Source organism: Scyliorhinus canicula, chromosome 5, assembly GCF_902713615.1.
Source record: "Scyliorhinus canicula chromosome 5, sScyCan1.1, whole genome shotgun sequence".
Classification (NCBI taxonomy): domain Eukaryota; kingdom Metazoa; phylum Chordata; class Chondrichthyes; order Carcharhiniformes; family Scyliorhinidae; genus Scyliorhinus; species Scyliorhinus canicula.
This window is the reverse complement of record NC_052150.1, coordinates 100,896,989-100,916,533: the sequence shown is the minus strand read 5'-3', so window position 1 is coordinate 100,916,533 and position 19,545 is coordinate 100,896,989. Positions and strand designations below refer to the sequence as shown.

The window sequence follows — 19,545 nt, the reverse complement described above, 5'->3', positions numbered from 1 at the left end:
GCAGTTTTGTCTTCGGCCGCTTCGTTCTTCCGTTTGTGGTGTGCATGCGTGGGACCCCGGGAAAAGCGCACAAAATGGCCGCCTTCATCGATACTGAGGTGCCGCATCCGGGTGATGGTACACTCTCTGCCTCGTGGGAGGCAAGTTGTTCCTGTTCTGCCGATTTGAAACGGGAGTAGCGATTTCCCGCCTGCTCATGCACTTTACACGTCTCGCTTGGCTGTGTTCTGTCCTGTGTTTTGATTGGCTGTACTGGGTGTCTGTCACTGCCTGTCTGTATCTCATTATGTGCATGAGTGCATATCATGTCAGTCTCCACTGGATGGAAATGTAGCAAAAGAAGGATATGGTCTAGATTGATCATTCTGCAAAACGGCACATGAGTCTTGGAAAACAGATTATTGACTTGGCTTCCTCCCCTCCCACACCTGAATATCACAATATTAGGTTTCATAATGTATTTGTGAGAAAAAAAAAGCTACAGTGCAATCTAATATTTCAAAAAACATGCAGCCATTGCTTAAGTTTTGTTGTCGAGGTTAATTATATTATTCAACTTTCAGTTTAGTTTATCTAATCTCAGTATTAGATGTCATTCCCTGAATCCATTATTCCACATGTTACAAATGACATGTTGTTTCAATTTAGGGGTAAAAATAATTCAAAATAAAAATGACAAAAACTACTTTCACACTTACAGTTGAATTGATTTTCAATGCAACTAAATAATTAGATGCACTGAAACATTGCCCATATAACTTTAAAAAGTGTTGCATTTGACATAGTAGTACAATAGTATATTTAACATCAATGGGTTGGCAGAATGGGCAGACAGGTGGTAAATGAAGTTTCAACGTGGAGAAGTGTGAGGTGATTCATTTAGATCGGAGGAACATGGAGAGACAATATAGAATAAGGGGTAAAACTCGATAGGGAATGCAGCAGCAGAGCTGGACTTGGGTGTACATGTCAATAAGTCATTAATTGTGGGAAAGGCGGAGAGAGCTAATAAAGCAAACAGTATCCTAGGCTTTATTAATAGAGGCATAGAGTGCCAGAGCAAGAAGGTAGTTAAGCTTCAGCTGGAATATTGTGTGCAGTTCTGGGTGCTGCACAATAGGAAGGATGTAAACACATTGGAGAAAGTGCAGAAAAGGTTTTCAAGAATGGTTCCAAGGATGAGAAACTTCAGTTATGAAGATAGATTGTAGAAGTTGGGACAGTTCTCCTTGAAAATGGGAAGGCTAAGAGGAGATTTGATAGAGCCATTCAAAATTGTGAGGAGGCTGGACAGAGTAGATAGGGAGAAACTGCTTTCACTTGTAAAAGGATCAAGAACAAGAGGGCTGGGGTGTGAGAAAAAAAACTTTTTCACACAGTGAGTGGTTCGGATCTGGAATCTACTGCCTGGAAATGTGGCGGGGGCAAGTTCAATGGAGGCATTTGATTAATGTGATGATTATTTGAATGGAAACAATGTGCAGGGTTGCAGGGAAAAGGGAATAGCACTAAGTCAGAGTGCTCATTTGGAGACCCAAAGCAGATGTGATAAGAAATGGCCTACTTCGACACAATAACCATTCTGTGATTGTAGAATTATATTGTGCTGTGTTAAAAATTTGTGACAGTAAAGCATAAGACCATTGGAGCTCCAACGCATTGTCACAGAGATTCTTTGTTGCAGGTTCATGCCAGATTTAAAAAGAACCGGTCATAGTTTTAGCTGCAAAGAGCACATAGAGAAAGTTGCCCCCAGCCCCTCTCCCCCGCCATGGTGAATTCTTGATCTTGGCAAAAGCCAAAATCCTCCCAATGAGGAACGGATGAGCATGCAAGCATTGTCCTTGAGTTAGAAAAAGTCTGCCTGGAGCTTGATACCTGTAGTATGGGAGATAGGAGACTGCATAAAGGAGAACCAGGAAAAAATACCATACAGGCCCCTATCTATATTTCTACAGGCAGAAAGAAACAATAAGCATGCTGAACAAAGGTGAGTGGGGCTACAATGTGAAGAAGAGCAGCACGCATGGTACATTATTAGCTGAATGCTGTGCTAAATTCAATGTCTGGATTACATAAGATTGTCGAAACTTATTTTTTTCTCTGTCTTAGGTTTCCAGTACCTGACAAAAGAGCTAATGAGTTTGGCAAAAGGACGTGTGATTTTGGCTCTGGAAGGTGGGCACAATATGACTGCCATCTGTGATGCGTCAGAGGCCTGCTTTAATGCCCTACTAGGAAATGAGGTACAACTTGACCTCCTTCTGCACTGTATGTAAGCCAATGCCTTGCTAGAAACTTTGAAACTTGCTGGTCCATTTTTCCTGTTGTGATCACGTTTTCAAAACAATTGCTCATGCATTAACAGGGTTGCATTTATAAAGTGAAGAATTTCATCATTAGCCTAATTGTTTTGTTTGATCAGTTTCCCACTGATTAAGATGTGGAACAACTTCAATACAGGACCTCAACAGCCCTAATTTACAAGTGTTTTGGCTTTAAAGACTCGGGCAATTTAAATGGTTTCTAGTTGTAAAAGAAAACTAAGGGCCTCTGTGCAGATATTCTGTGCTTTCTCACAAGTACTTATTCATGTGCTGGGAATTTAAGTTCATAAACATTTGATACATTTTTCTTCCAAAATACATCCCTTTGTATGCTGTTTTTTTTGGCCCCAGTTTCTGAAGTAAGCAACACACTAGTACATAAGCTTTGATTATCCACAGAATAATAGAAACTAATTGTGCGATTAGCAGTAATTTGAAGTCATTTTTAAAGTGGGTCAGATGTGTAGGTGTGGGCTAATAGCAACCGGAAAGCCTGTGGTACTCTTGCCTTCCAAATAACTGTCAGCAAAATACTTCGATAGAAGCACTGTTATTCTCCAGAAAGGCAAGAGAACATTATTTGATCTTTTGCCTAGGTTATATTTAATAAATAACATCATTATCTCAACCTTTAAAGAATTTCTAATGGAGACATTTGTCTAATTTTATTGAGAATGATAGCGGTTGCCTGGCTAAACCCTGCAATTAATCCTCATTCATATCTATAAGTGCAAGCATCTTTGACCTGCTGAACGAAAGGAAAGCAAATCAATCACTTTGAGGTGACCACAGCATATAAAAAGGTTCAGCTTGTACATGGAATTATTAGTTATGTATTTTTTGGAAGTTGTTTTCAAGGAATAATTTGTTCCTTGCAATTTGCTTTTTCCCTGATACGGGAGGCTATTTGCCACCTCAGTCATTCCTAGTATCTCACTTTGTGGACATGGCAATTATTTCTGTTTGTTTGGAGATCCCAAATCACTCCATAAACTTGATATGAGGCCAGCTTAAAAGTTTCATGCAAAACTGCATTCAAATTATTTCCTTGAAGTAATCAGATTGTCACACTTTGCTTATGCCATAGAAAACATGGCATAAGAAACAGCTCATTTAGTTATTTCTTTTAAAAAAGCAGACTGTTTTAAATCCGAAAACAAACGCTGTCCTTTCTGTAGCAGCAAGGTAATAAATGTTAAAAGTAACTTAAGATTTTTGGGGAGTTACTTCCCCTCTGCCGCCATAAGTTTGTAGAAGGTCAATTAGAAATTCCGCATTCATAGCAAACCGGATTTCCAATTTCAGATATGTCAATGGAGCAGCAGAAGGTCCAGGGAAATTCACAGCTCAATTTGTTTGTTCCTTCTGTCATTCAATTTTGTGCAGTTATCATGTTTGTTCTCTGGTAAAAGTAGCAAGGAAAATAACTCTGCTTCAACATTAATGTTGTGGGCATTTTTATTTTCACTGCCCATTATTCTTTGCTCCCTTCTTATCCCAAAGTTGTTGCCTCTTCACTGGAATCTACCCATGTGGTGTAGCTAAAACCACTGTGCTATTACGGAGGGAGTTCCAGGATTTGATCCAGCAACAGTGAAGGAACAGTGATATAATTCCAAGACATGATAGTGGGTGACCTGGAGGGAAGGGAAACTTACAGGTGATGCTCTTTCCATGCATCTGATGCCCTTGCCCTTGTCCTCGGTGGTAGATCGCGAGTTTGGAAGATGCTGTTTAAGAAGCCTTGGGGAATTGCTGCAAGGCATCTTGTAGATGGTGCACACAGTGCTGTCACTGTGCATCGTCGGTGGAGGGAATGATATTGAGGATGGTGGTTGGGGTACTGACCAAGTGGGCTGCTTTATCCAGGAAGGTGTTGAGCTTCTTGAGTATTGTTGAAGGCGCATTAACCCAGGCAAGTGAGAGAATTCCATTACACTTGTGCCCTGTAGATGATGCACAGGCTTTGGGGAGTTAGCAGGTGAGTTACTCGCTGCAGAATTCAAAGTCTCTGACTTCTTGTAGTCACAGTATTTATGTGACTGGTCGAATTCATTTTCTGATCAATAGTAACCACCAGGATGTTGATCATGAGGCAGATAGCACATTCAGGAGGCTTCTTGTGTGCTGCGACTGAAGGGTGATCTTTCCTTGCATTTTTCTATCCTTTCAAATCGATTAGAGATTTAGTCAGGATGTTTGCTTTTAGTTGAGCTTAGCTCTGCTCTTTTTTACATCAGCAGCAGGAACTTTCCAATAGAAACCTTTGTATTCTTATGCTATGATGAAAACGTTATGGAAGAGGCTAGATTGGAAGCTGCACAGAAGTCATCAGGTCCATGTATACTTGTCTTCACTCACCAATGTTTAAAGAACAAGAAGGATTTACTTAGACTTTGTGACTGTCTGTGACTGAAGGCTGCTTCCACTCGAGACAACTGGGGAGATATAACAAAAGCTGGCTGTAGATCTGTAGCCCACTTCCGCCAAAAGAGCAATATCATCTGTATCAGCTAACGTCACCTCTGCCTTGAATCCCTGTGTGATTCTTCCAGGTAACATCTGGTGACATTTGCTTAATTAGCTGGGCAGCTGCACACCATTTAATCGTGATTACTGATGCTCTTATGTAGGACGTCACTGTAAGCGCGCCTCATGCCGTTGGGACGGCCTCAGGACGTCATCTGAAGGCCCTCTCCCAATGCTTCACCCCGATGGGCAGAGTTCCCAACCGTGCGATTCACTGAGTGGTCGGGCACCCGGCGTGGCGGCTGCGGACTGTGTCCAGCGCCTCCACAGTCAGGCGGGAGCCGTGCTGCTGGCCGGGGGTGGGGCGGCGAGGGCTGGGGGGACAAGTGGGGGGTGGCAAGGGGGGGTGACGAGTGGGTGTCCAGAGGGCACTATCTGGCAGGTCGGGTCCGTGCATGTCAGCGCCATGTTGTATGACCCGACCGCTGCATGTAGTCTCCATGCACATGCACGTCCATGGACCCGGCAATTCTCTGGCCATTTTTGTCATGGAGGCCAGGCGTTTTACGTGGCATGGCTGCTAGCCCCTCACTGGTCGGAGAATCGGTGCTGGGGCGGCGCCAATTATTTTGACCTAAAATACCATGGATCTTTCAGACATAGCCTGAAAATTGGAGAATCCAACCTCATATCTGCAAGCTCCATGGGGTAGTGGATCATCCCCACCCTATATGACCCTTCATGTGGGACATAACAGCCACCAGTTCTAAAGACTGCAAGGTTTCCCACAGCTGCAAGGAGGAGGTGATAGAATACTCATGGAACTCCCATGACACCCCTCTGGGAAATGTTCTTAATTGAATAATGTCAGACGGACAGATCTTTTTAGGAAGGATAAAATAGAAAATTGATTTAAGACTCAGCAGAAAAAAGCTTAGAATTGTGGTTGCAGTAGATGCAAGTTGAGGCATAGATCCAGAGAGTCTGGCCAGCTCTGAGCACAGAACTGAATCCGCAGGCCAGACAAGTGAGGCAGCAAGTCCTCAGCTTGCAGGAAGCTTGGATTCTACACTGCTTCAAGATCCTATCTAGAATGCAAACACAAGATGAAACAATAACGTGCTTGAATAATGCTCCTCACAATAGCAAGATGGCCCAGCACACTTTATGGCTCAGAGACTGCAATGAATACCAGTAACTGGAAAATGTAGAAACCTACATGTATGTATATGTAATACCTTCAAAACAAGTTAATTACTATTGAAGTGCCGTTACTGTTACATAGACAAAAACAACAATTATTCTGCAGACAGAAAGGCCCCACAAACAGCAAATCTATTAATATCTAACTAACCCATTATTGGACATTTTGACAAAGAGTCGTCCAGACTCAAAATGTTTGCTTCCTTCCCTCGACACAGATTACTTCAGACCTGCTGAGATTGTCCAGTATTTTCTGTTTTTGTTTCAGATTCCAGCATCTACAGTCATTTCCCTTTATATTATTGGATATATTGGCTGAGACATAAATTTTGGCTGCAATAATGGGAGAATTTTTATTCTTCCTCAAACCGTGTTGTGGGATATTTTTAATGGATAGCTTGGGCCTCAGATTAACATTTCATTGAAGTTAGATTGGATTTGTTTATTGGCACGTGTACCGAGGTACAGTGAGAAATATTTTTCTGCGAGCAGCTCAACAGATCATTAAGTACATGAAAAGAAAAGGAAATAAAAGAAAATACATAATAGGGCAACACAAGGTACACAATGTAACTACATAACACCGGCATCAGGTGAAGCATACGGGGGTGTGGTGTTAATGAGGTCTGTCCATAAGAGGGCCGTTTCAGAGTCTGAGGAAGGTAAGGCAACATTTCTGGCAATGCAGCACCCTGCCTGACAGTGTCAGCTTAGTTATGTGTAAAAGCCCTAAATTGGCTTCTGACTTAGAAGTGCAAATACTGCAAAGCCAAACTGCAAAGGTTAAATTAAATGGATTTAATAGGCTCTTGCAAGCAGCGTAAGAAGAGTTCAGGTGCAAGATTTTAATGTGGGAGTTCAAGAGGGTTCTTCTTCTTCTGCGATCACTCACTAATGAGTATGATTGTCCACCGAGGAAACCCCTTGTTTCTGGTCGTGGGTTCTGTGGTCTTTGCATGGCTGCTGAGCCAGATCCTCGAGCCGCATCACCTACCACACATTTGGCAGGTGTTACCGAGAGATAGCATCTGTCCTTGGACTCCAGATCACTGGTATTCCTTTCTCAGCTCGTACTCCGGGCCTCCTCTTACCGTTGGCTGTCCTCAAAGAAGTGTTCTTTCAATCAGAAGGTTCCTCCAAGTAGGTCTCTTCTGAGCAAGGGTCTCCCAGGCATTGACGTCTATGTTGCATTTATTGAAGTAAACTTTCAGGGTGTCTTTGAAACTCTTCCTTTGTCCTCGTCTTGTTCGGAAGTGTTCCTTGAGCTTTGGCAGTTGGGAGTCTGCCAGCCAAAACACATGGTCGGCCTAGTGGAGTTGGGTTTGGATGATCATGGCCTTGATGCTGTTGCTCTTGGCTCCTTCAAGGATGCTGATATTAGTGCTTCTGTCCTCCCAGCTGATGTGGAGAATCCATCTCAGACAGCATTGATGGTACCTCTCCAGGCCCTTGAAGTGGGGTATGTACATAGTCCAATTTTCTGAGCCATATGGAGCTGTTGGGAGGGTGACTGCCTTGTACAAGAAGATCTTGGTGTCAGCACAAATGGCATGGTCATCAAAGTTTCTCATCCTTCGGCGTCCGAAGGAGGTGCTCATGAATTAGATACGATGTTGGATTTCCCCATCAATGTCAGCCTTAGATGAGAGATAACTCCCAGTATGGGAATGTTTGGTAGGTTTTCTCCATTGATCTTCAGACCGTATCTTGCTCTGGAGCGGGTTGGTAAATGTCTGAGTCTTCTTGAAGTTGAGGCTGAGACTGATTCTTTGGTATGTTTTGGCAAAGGTGTCAAGTATGGCTTGGAGATTGTCTTCTGAGAGAGTGAAGATGGCAATATCAAAGGCATATGAAGTTCCATATGTGATGTTAGTGTTAATTTCTTCTTGGATTTCAACTGGTTGAGGTTGAAAAGTTTTCCATTCATCCTTTTGACAACATCCACTTCACTGCGAAGCATGTTCTTGACAAGGTGAAGCATGCTAGTGATGAAGCTGGAGAAAAGGGTGGGGGTGATGACACATCCCTATTTGACTCTAGTCTTGATTTGAAAGGTGAGGACTGTCGTCAACATCATGACATGGAGGAATTGGAGGATGTTGATGAATTTCTCTGGACAGCTAACCTTTGACAGTGTCTTCTATAGCACTTCCCAGTTGACTGAGTCAAAAGCCTTGGTCAGATCGATGAAGGATATGTAGAGTGGCTGATGTTACTCCTGGCATTACTCCTGAAGTTGTCAAGCAATGAAAATCAAGTCAGCTGGTTCACGGTTTGGTTGAAAGCCACACTGTCTTTCAGGAAGGATTTCTTCAGACTGGGAGAAGGCAGCTGGCAATGATCCTCCCGGCGTTGGAGTGTAGGGAGATTCCTCGGTAGTTTTCACAGTCCGCTTTGTCTCTTTTCTTGAAGATGGTGAAAATGGCGGCATCTCTGAGTTCTTCGCTGTCCCAGATTTTCAGGCACCAGATGGTACTGATGGTTGTCCCTTTTCCTACAAGTTTGAGAATCTCCGCTGGGATCCCCCATCCACTCCTTTGGCTTTCCATTCTTCATGTGTTTAATGGCGACTTTGGTTTTGTCCACACTTAGTGCGAGTCCAAGATCATCTTTGGTGGGGAGTTGTGGGATTTCCTCAAAAACATCCTCATCTATGATTGTATCACTGTTTAGGAGTTCTTTGAAGTGTTCTCTCCATCGAAGGCCAGTCTTTTCTCTGTCACTAAAAATGTTCTGTCTTTACTCCGCACCAGTTTGAGGCTGAGGGTGTTGGATCCATATATTGCCTTGGTGGCACCGGAGAAGCCCTCGTGTTATGCTTGTCAACGAGTTGCAGCTCCTTAGTTTTCTCAGTCCACCATTAGTTCTTGAGTTCTCTTGTTCTTCTTTGTACCTCTGCCTTTGCTGATTGGTGATCTCTCCTCTTTGCCTTGCTGGTTATGTTGTTTTTCCAGGCATGGAGAGCTTTTCTCTTCTTCTCAATGAGGTCTTGGATGGTGTGGTCGTTCTCATCGAACCAGTCTTGGTGTTTCCAGGCCTTGTAGCCGATGGTTTCAAAACAGCTTGAGATGATGGCTGTCTTCAGCTCTTTCCAGTTTTTCTCCATTCCATTAGAATTAACACTTTGGAGATTTTGGTGAAAACATTGTTGGAAGACCACTCGCATGTTTGGCTTTTGAAACCGCTCAACGTTGATCTTTTTTCTGAACTGTTTCTTCATCCTCCGCTGAGTCTGGTGAAGTTTCATGGATGTAGAGGAGCGGATGAGGCAATGGTCTGTCCAACAGTCATCTGAACTGGTCATCACTTTGGTGATGAGGGCATCGTTTTTGTCTCAGGATTGGAAAATGATGAAGTCAATCATGTGCCAGTGCTTTGATCGTGGAAGTCTGCAGGAAGTTTTGAACTTGTCTTTTTGGTGGAACAGGGTTTTAGTGATGACAAGCTGGTGTTCCCTGCATTTGGTGAGCAGGAGAGTCCCATTGGAGTTGCAATTTCCAATTCCTTCCTTTCTGATGGTTCCTTTCCAAAGTTGGGAGGGCTTTCCAACACTGGCATTTAAGTCACAAAGTAGTATGATCTTAAGGAAAAAATGGTGTCCAGAGTGGAGTAGAAGCCTTCTCTGGACTCATTGTTCACATCAAAGGGTTGGGGCGTAGTCACTCCACGATTGTTGCCTGATTGTTGACAGATGACAGAGGGTCATGAGTCGCTCGTTGATGCCAACAGGGAGCTCCGAGATTCAGTTGACAAGTTTGTTCTTGATAGTGAATCCAATTCCATGCATCCTGGGCTGATCCTTGGGTTTTCCTCTTCAGAAGAAAGCGTAACCACCACAAGCTTGCCTCAGCTGCCCTTCACCTGCTCTGCAGGTCTCTTATAAAGCAGCAACATTAATGTTGATATGGCTGAGTTCACAGGCAGCTAGGGCACTTCTCCGTTCTGGTCGATAGTTTTGCTTGTTGTCCATAAGGGTTCAGACATTCCTGGTTCCAAAATTGAGCTTAACTTTGATTTTCTGACTGCAGCTAGGCTAGCCTGCTGGGTGCTGTTTTCCAGCCAGGTTGGAGATGGAACAAATTATTTTTAAGGCACCTTTTCTAGCCCTTTCCCCATGCACAGTGAGTAGAGGGGATCCTGAAGAAGGCTGCTCAGTCGTCAAGAAAGCTGCCAAAACTTTCTCCTGTTCCTATTCTAAGAGTGAGATGACTGAATCGGACTCCATTGCATACGTGCCGATCTGAAGCTAGGGACTTCCAAATCTCACGGTCCTACCCACTACCTCTCGCTGATCGCCGCAGGGCATGTCTGTTTGCAGATGTGTTGGTTTCTTCCAGGTAGGTGCCTGATGCAGGACATCTTTTAACACGGGTATGTCGTTGCACATCAGCAGACACAATGCTTGACAGAAGGTAGGTCCAGATCTAATGACAAGGGAACCATGATGACTTGTTTAAGATTGCGCTTTGTCTGATTTCCCCCCTCCGACCTTATCGTCATGGGTGATCCTGCTAGTATAAGACTCCCGATGGCATTGCTCTTGGAATCCATGGAAAGTTCAAGCCTCTCTACCATAGCAAGGTGACAATCCAAGGAAAGGTCAAGAGGGTAGGGGCATAATACCTGAAATAGTAGCTTCCAAAGTGAAGGGATAATGTCAACCAGTGAGAGAAGATCAAAGCCTGCAAATACGAACAGAGCTATAGGACATCATTGAGGGAGAATGGGGTATAGACTGAGAGATATTTGAAATTAATTACTGTCACAGGAACCAGGTAAACTTGATAAGAACTATGTTGATAGGTGTGTGGGCTTTTAGGCATGCATGGTCATGAATCGCAGAACTTTGAATAAGTTGTGATTTTCAGAAAGTCAAAGTGAAAAAGTGATTGGCAGGTCCTTCAGAAAGGCGGGTGTCAAATAATAAAGGGATAGGTTAGAGATTTGACAGCCATGTGGAGCATGAGGAAATGTTAATGGAAGAAAGATGGGCCATGATTCTCAGGCCTCGTTGCACTCTTGCTCGAGCAAAACAAGGCCGGTGAATAGCGGGAGGGGCAGCAAACGAGAACCATGCTGGGCACTGTTTGCGATGCAACCGGCCCGCTCCCGTAGGCAAAATGGGGATCCTACCGTAGTGTGGTGAGAAACCAATTATCACCACTTATGCCCTATTTCCATACAATTAACGGAGCCACCCCACATCCAATGGTCTCCCATGATTTCAGCGGCCTCCCCAGCAAGTGGTCACTCTGGCACTCTGGCACCAATTAGTACTCCTTTTGAAAAATGTGAACCTGCTGGATGAGTTGCTCCGTGCAGCCGAGGAGGGGAGCAGCCATCTTCATTCACAGGCAGTGAGCCTGGGGGCACTGGCCATGCCGCTCCTGTGTTCGGGGTGTGGGGAGACAGAGGGGAGTGGGTGGAAACCAAGGGGTGCAGCTCCAGTTAGGGGTGGGCACCAAAGGGGGCTGGATATATCGGGACTGCGGCAGGGCTCGGCAGTTGGATGGGGGAGCTGCACGGGGCTGCCATGCAAACCCCTGGACCGTGTGTTCCTGTACCAGGAGGAACCCTGGCCCCTGCCTGTCTGCCCCACTGCCCACTCATAAATCCCACTAACCATGGAGGCCTTTGGCCTTGGGGCTGAAAGCTATTGTTAATAGGGAATTGGTAATCGTGGTTAAGTGAGCACTTCACACAACCCAAGTGGATTCCCGTGGGTGGGTGTGCCATGTAGCATGTGGGAGTCATTGCCTAGCAATCCAATCAGACCCTAATGCCTGGACACTGTGTTTGAGCACTGCAGGAGGCAGGTCCACAGACATAGTGGCCAACATTCAAATACCGAGGGGGTGGACCCTAGCACTGAGCACATGTCTGCAGTTGGGTGTGTGCGGGCAGGGTGTCTCGGGTGGGGGATGCTGTGAGGGTATTTTAATGTTTCTCGTACAAGTGTACACCACTGCCCTACCCTCCCAATGGTGCCGCCCCAATATCCGACCCTCTCTCCCTCACCCCCCCACAATGCCCCCTTCCCCCCAATGCACACTCAACTCCTTACCCCCACCTACTCTCCCCCTTCCTCCCACATGTCCTCAGTAATCCTCGATGTGCTTGGCCTCCCCTGCTCTATCACTACGTCTAGGTGTATCCCCCAGGATCAACACCTGAAGTAGAAGCAGCCAGCTGCTTACAGTGTCTTGTGGCCTTCGATGTCACTGATGGGCGTTCTCTGGGGGCTCTGGGGCTGGAAGACCCCGGCACACTTGTCGGCAGCACATGCACAGCCGTGCGCCCTATCCCGTGTGCTGGCTGTGATATGTGGCCTCATCAGAGGGGTGGAACTTGGAGGAGCCGATGGCCACCGTCGCCAGTGCATAGGATGGGTCCAGGTTGGCACCCAGTGCCCCCTCTTCCCAGTCATTGCCTGTTGGGCTCTGGGGTTCAACTTGGGATGGCGGGACAGTTGGATTGAGCCCTGGCTGCCCCTGCGTCATCTGGCTCTGCCAGCCATGGCGGCTCCCCATTGTCTGCATCACCGTGTCGACGCTCTCGGCGATGCTCCTCAGTGACTGGGCCATGCTCTGCAGTGACTCGGTAATGCCCACCTGCGACTGGGACAAGCTCTGCAGCGCCTCGCCCATTCCTATCTGAGACCAGATCATGTCCCGCAGAACCTCATCAAGATCAGCCTAGTACTGGATCACGTCCCCATCGAGTCAGACAGTCTGCTGAGGCCCTCAGCCATGGCCGTCACCGACTGCGCCATGCCTTGGACACCTTCACACATGCTGCTGAAGCAGGGTTTCCACTGCGGTCACCACCCTAGCAGTGTTGGCCTCGGTGCTACGCATTGCCGGCTCCATCTCCTGTGCCTGTAGCCTCTGGGACTCCTCCAATTGGCTATGGACCGACTGGAGTGTTGCTCACATCGCTGGATGTCTTGGCTGTTCCCTAATGTCTCCATCAGCAGTGGGTAAACCTGTTCCAGAGGCTCAGAATCTGTCTGGGACCCAGTTGGGTCCTGGGATCAAGCAGCCCCCCGACTGCTGTCTTGCCTGGGGGTTCCTGCCTCCACCTGATATACATTAGCAGCTGTGTGGTGCTCACCAGATTGTGTCCCAGAAGCCTGTCCACTAACATTGTCCACTGAAGTGCGTGTCTCTGTGTTAGTTGAGGGTGGGAGTGACAGCTATGATGGACCATTTGTGGCATCCGCGGAGCTCTCCTCCAAGGTGGTCTCATGGGAGACGGGGTGGGGCTACCCTGGATGGACTGTTGCTGTCGGCTGGAGAACCTGCGGGAGAATGAACACATGGTCAGTGAGAGGGATTGGTCAGTCTGTATGGCATTAACAACTTACATGTGACAGGTCCTCAGGGTGGGGCCCAGTGGTTCCTCACCTCTGCGGCCTGCGCTGATCTCCGCATTGGGGACGCTCTGTCCTCAGCCACCCCCGTAACCTCTAGGACCCACTCCCCAAAGGTCGTGAGAATTCTTATGTTACCTCTCCGTCAGTCTGGGCTCTGTGCCGAGGATTGTGGGAGAGCTTTTCCTGCGGAGACACAGAGAGAGCATCATTAGTCACAAGTGCGGTTCACAGTAGTGGGTGGGAGGTGATGTGAAGGGAGGATTGGGGGTGATGAGAGGGTTGGGGTGAAGGGAGGGGGGTGAAAGGGTCGGTTGTGGTGGGACAAATGGAGAGTTGGGGAATTGTCGCGTTGGGGGGAAGGAGGGTTTCGGAGGGGGGGTGGTGTCAACTCACCCCTGCTGCCCAGTGTAGGTGGTTGACCGTCTTGTGGCACTGGATGCCGGTCCTCCTGGTCATGCTTCCCGAGCTGACGGCCACTGCCACTTCATCCCAGCCGGCACTGGCTGCCCTGTGATTCACCTCCGGGACCCTCGGGGACATCTCTCCTGCCCCACCTCATCTAGAAGCTTCCCCAGGTCCGCATCTCCAAACCTTGGGGCCGGTCATCTCGGCGCCATGACGACAAGCTGAGTGGGGTTGGTTGTGCAAGTGTTGTTTAAGTGTTGCTCAACCTTGTTAGCGGGGGTCTGGCGAGCGCGGTCCTGGCGAATTGCCTGGCGAGCCTTCATTTGCGGCGTGATGCCCATGGGGTCTCCTTAATGGACCAGTTAACATTGAATAGCACTGCCAGTCTCGCTGGAGCAAGCGCCGGGAAACTCACCGCAGTTCCCTTTCGCAACAACACTTCGAAATCTTTCCGGAGAATTGTGCCCTTGGTCTTAGTAATGAAACAGATATGGTGAAAAGATTCCACCTCAGGATAAAGCAGCAACTTCTTAAATCTTACAAATTGTAAGAGGAAGGGAAGGCTGAAGAGGTCATGAATTCCTGTATTTTGACGTCCTGTGAAAGTAGACTCACTGGGAATTTAAGAAAGGGCTTATAAGATAGCATATTAAGATCTGAGCAGGAACAAAAAGGTAAATTCAAACAAGTACTGACCAAAGTGGCATCAATAAACTAAATACAAGAATGAATTAAAATGGAAAAAGAGAGGTAGAAATGTTCAGATAAAAGAGGGAAGTCAAGTTTGTCTTGTATTCTGCCAGGACTGTTAGATAAGACTATTCCAGACATTAGATCAATATTCGCATGATGATGAATTTAAGATTTATAAAGAGTCAAAGAGAAAAGTAACATTTTAAATGGAAAAGGAAAGCACATTTTTGAAAAACATTTTTAACAATATGGGAATTCCATTTGGTATCAGAAGTTAGGCTTTGTTCTGTCCTTGAGCTTTTGATCAAAGTCAAGGTGACTGTTCAACATAACTTTACTGAGTGAGAATTGTTCATAGAATTTAGTCCACAGTCTGCAGAGCACTAAGCTCTGTCTATAGCATGTTGCTTATATGGTTCAGCATGAACGGAGTCCTATGTTGTGGCTTCACCAAGGTACCACCTCAGGTTTGCATGGTACTGCTCCTAGTATGCTCTGTTATGCTCCACATTGTGCCTTTGATGGAATAGTGAGGGATAAAATGTTAACATACCTTAGCGGTATATATTTTTGCTGCTGTTGATGTTGTACAGCACCTCGTGGATGTGCTGTTTTCAGCTGCTGAATCTGTTCTTAGACTATTCTACTTGTCACTGTGGTGATGCCTTAATGAGAGTTTTCAGTGTGAAGATGAGATGCCATAATCTACATGAGACATATGATCTTTATGGCTATTGTTTGAATCAGGCAAGAAAAATGCACAGTATTGGAACATCTGTCTCAAAAAGGGTGGAATTGCTCAACATGGCAGTGCAAAATGGGCTTATAGTAATTTGGTAGTCTGTTACTCCACCTCACTTTCCTCCTCACTGAAAACAATAGATAAGAAAATGAAGCTGTTTCAAAATGCATTTTCAGCAATCTTCCTGTTTTGCATTACCGTTGAACAATTTCGGCCCAAAGTCTTTTTGTATTGTCCCATCCTTCAACTAAAGTTTTAGCTTGCTGCCTCATGGTGGTGAGGACCCGGGTTCCATCCCAGCCCCAGGTCATTGTCCGTGTGGAGTTTGCACATTCTCCCTGTGTCTGCATGGGTCTCACCCCCAAAACCCAAATAGATTTACAGGGTAGATGAATTGGCCACGCTAAAATGTCCCTTAATTGGAAAAAAAGAATTGGATACTCTAAAATATATATATTTTTAAAAAGTTTTAGCTGCCACCTTTGTCAGAAGGACTTCCACTGGAATAGATGTCTAAACTTCGGGCTGCATTTGCTACAACTGATGCACGTGATTAGGAAGATCAATGCTCATTCCAAAGAGGATGCTTTCAGCTCTGGCTGATGTACATGGACTGGAATCACAATCAGAGGTTGTCAGTGATTTTGGAACCGGCTGGGGACTATCTTAGACAAATTGCAAAACTAAAATGAGACTGAGGAGTGCTCGGTTGAGCAGAAGGCTATTCATGCCAGCAGTTGTTCAGGGTTTCGCATTCTAAAATGTGTTCTTGATTCAATTTCAGAAAGTTCAATGGATCAATTTTATCCTGTGCCTTCATGTAACATCTGGTGCTGGATATCTCTGTTGCAGTTATTTTGGTTCTGTTGACACACTTTCCATTCATGTCAGGGTAGAGGAAACCTGGAATTCTCTTCCACAAAAGGATGTGGATGCTGAGATCATTGAAATTTTCAGGACTGAGATTGATAGATTACTATTCGGTAAGGTTCTCAAGAGATATAACTTTGCAGTGGGTAAATGTAGTTGAGTTGCGCGTCAGCCATGATTCTGACTGAATAGTAGAACATGCTCGTGGGACTGAATGGCCTAGTCCTGTAATTATGAGGTGCATTTTACTCAGCAGCCAGCAATAGTCCAACCCAGAGTTGCACCGACCACCACACTGCCTGTTAAAAATGCTGAGTAATGCATCTTGTGGCCAATTATCGGCCAAGGGCCGCAAAACCAGCCAAATAGGAAAGGGAAGGGTGGTCAGCCTGCACAATCAGGCCTCCAGGGTGGAGCATCCAAGACGTGAGGGGTCAGGCTGTGACCTATAAGTCAGTCATGGCCACCCATTTAAGGGGAATCCAGCACAGGTTGGGGGCAGCTGCAACATAATTATTGGTTTCAGACTAAAATTAAGTGCTGAAAACTGTGCAATCCTTTGGACTTTTGGTCCAGCAGCTGGTAGGAGTTTGATTTTAAATTTTGGTGACTATTGTGCCTGTATTGTCTCAATCAGGACTCTTGCCAGTGCCTGTATTGTCTCAATCGGGGAACTTGACGTTATCTATACTATCACAATCAGGATCCTTGCCAGGATCTGTACTGTCTCAATATGGACACTTGCAAGTCTCTGTACTGTCTCAATCAGGACCCTTGCCAATGCCTGTACTCTATCAATCCAGCCCGTTGCCAATGCCTGTACTGTCTCAATGAGGCCTTTGCCAGTGCCTCTACTGTACCAAATCAGCACCCTTACCAATGGTTGTACTGAGTCAATAAGGCCTTTGCCAGTGCCCGTACTGTCTCAATCAGGATTCTTGCCAGTGCCTGTACTGTCTCAATCAGGACCCTCACCAGCGCCCATACTGTCTCAATCAGGACCCTTGCCAGCTCTCGTACTGTCTCAATCTGGACCTTCGCCTGTGTCTGCACTTTCTCAATCAGGACCTTTGCCAGTGACTGTACAGTCTTAATCAGGACCCTTGCCAGCGAATGAAGAACATTTGATCATACCTGCTCCATTTCCCTTCGGAATAACATCATCATAGATCATCATAGAATTTACAGTGCAGAAGGAGGTCATTCAGCCCATCGAGTCTGCACCGGCTCTTGGAAAGAGCACCCTAAGCACCCTACCCAAGGTCAACACCTCCACCCTATCCCCATAACCCAGTTACCCCACCCAACACTAGGGGCAATTTTGGACACTAAGGGAAATTTATCATGGCCAATCCACCTAACCTGCACATTTGTGGACTGTGGGAGGAAACCGAAGCGCCCGGAGGAAACCCACGCACACACGGGGAGGATGTGCAGACTCCGTACAGACAGTGACCCAAGCCGGAATCGAACCTGGGACCCTGGAGCTGTGAAGCAATTGTGCTATCCACAATGCTACCGTGCTGCCCCTAGTGTTGGGAAAAGATTCAAATTTAATCCTTTAACTCTCTTTGTCTCTCTCGAGGCTGTAAGGCCACTATATGGTGGAAAGTGGACCTGATGAAGGGCCCAATTTCAGGGAGGCTACATGGGTTGATGATGAATCCCTGCGACTCCTCCTCCAGACTGAATGATCAACAATAGGTTCTCATGCCTGCTGATGGTAAAGGGGATCTGCCAGTCAGACCAGAGCAGCTTGGATGGAGGTCGCAGAGGAGGTCAGTAGCCAAGGGATTATCCAAAGTTCTTGGTGTCACTGCCATAAGAGTCTGAATGACCATTTATAATCTGCGAGGGTGAGTGTTGAACCATTTTGGAAATAGACCTATGTGGAAGGCTATAAGAGTTTAAAGTGTGTCAAGTGTGGGATTGCCTAGTATCTTCATCAAGTGGACAAGGTGGCATGAAGCAGAAATACCACTCTGAATGAGCACGGATTAGGAAGGTGGGGATTTGGGGGTGGGAGGGTAGGGTTTTCGCAGGGGGAGGGTAAGTTTAGGGTAACTGAGAGGCAGCAAGAATCATCAAAAATTATTGGGATACCGACAAAGGACATGTTGGCCACACACTTGGAAAGATGTTTTTAGCACAGCATTTTCATTACAATGTCCCTTTTTATTTGCAGAAGATGGCAGAAATGCTTGAGGGAGGGCCAGGACCAAAGGTGGTTGAGCCAACATGGTAATTGTCACTCCGCTCGAGGGGGAAGTGCTGGAACAATTAGTGAATGAGTGGAGTCTCATCACTGGGTGAGATGAATTTGGACGAAGACCCCAGGTGATGAGGTTCCAAGGACGCTTCACCTTTTCTTGCAAAAAGTGCTGAAGGAAGAGTTGGAAACGAGGGAAAGTGACAAAGTGGTAACCTTGGAGGCTTGCAGAATTTTGGGAGGAATGTGTGTCTCAATGTTCAGATCCTGGTTACCATCATCCAATGTCACAAAGGTCTTATTTTAGGAAGAGTGTCTGTCTGACGTCACCTCAGATGATGATAGTGCCATTCATTCTCCTTGTTTCTTTCTCTCACAAATGAATCAGCTGCAGCCACTAGCCCCAAGGGACCAACATTGACCTCTGAGAACAAAGATGAATCCTCATAAGGTGCAGCATCACATCCCTGCTCCACACCTAGCACCAACGCAGATAAAAGTAAAATCACCATAGTCCCATATGACTATAGGCTGTTTTCCCCTTTGAGGGGGAGATCTAACTGGTGGTGATTTAACGTGAGGATCACACCTCAGGCAGGGGCAAGGTTGAGAAGGCGGGCCTTCATGAATAACCTCAGCCAGTAGGGAAATTGAACCCGTGCTGTTGGCCTTGCTCTGCATCACAAAACAACTGTCCAGCCAACTGAGCTAAACTGGCTCCCACAAGCACAGATATCTTGGTGGGTTTGCATAAGTCGGCTCTAAGGATCGACACACTTGTGCGAGAACACCACAGTCACAAGGCCAGCTGTCGTGGACTGAGATAGAGTAGGCCTCTGGCAGTTGAAGGCAGGCTGAAGGCAACCTAGATGCTGAGCCCCAGTCTGATGATCAACCTCTGGAGACATCCATCAGGTAGCACAATGTACATGGAGATGTTGGGAGATTCCAGAGGGATTATGCACACGTGGAAATTGGAGGAGTCTATCCAGGCCAGGAGTGCTGCGATCACCCTCTCTTCTGAGCACATGGCCTCCTCCATTAAGATACTGGCATTGGCATAGAGGGCCAAACCTTGAAGCTCATGAACGCGATACTAACCAACACTGCCATCACCTTGTCTCTGAAGTCCGATGGCCAGACACAGGGCAAGAGGGGGACAAAAAGCCTGGAGTTACATCCAGGTTCTGGTTTCTCTGAGGAATGCAGGGAGGACCAAAATGGATGTCGTAGCAAAGAATGAGCAGTTGCT

The 19,545-nt window shown here is 46.3% G+C and overlaps 1 protein-coding gene across 1 annotated transcript in view; it reads left to right on the top strand.

The window, feature by feature from the left end:
• The window catches only part of LOC119966162 (histone deacetylase 9-like), a 1,160,486-nt gene that overhangs the window by 1,082,799 nt on the left and 58,142 nt on the right, over positions 1-19,545 (top strand). The window contains exon 25 of the mRNA XM_038797463.1: positions 2,113-2,246. Coding sequence (XP_038653391.1) covers positions 2,113-2,246 — 134 coding nt within the window. The remainder of the gene's footprint in view (positions 1-2,112; positions 2,247-19,545) is intronic.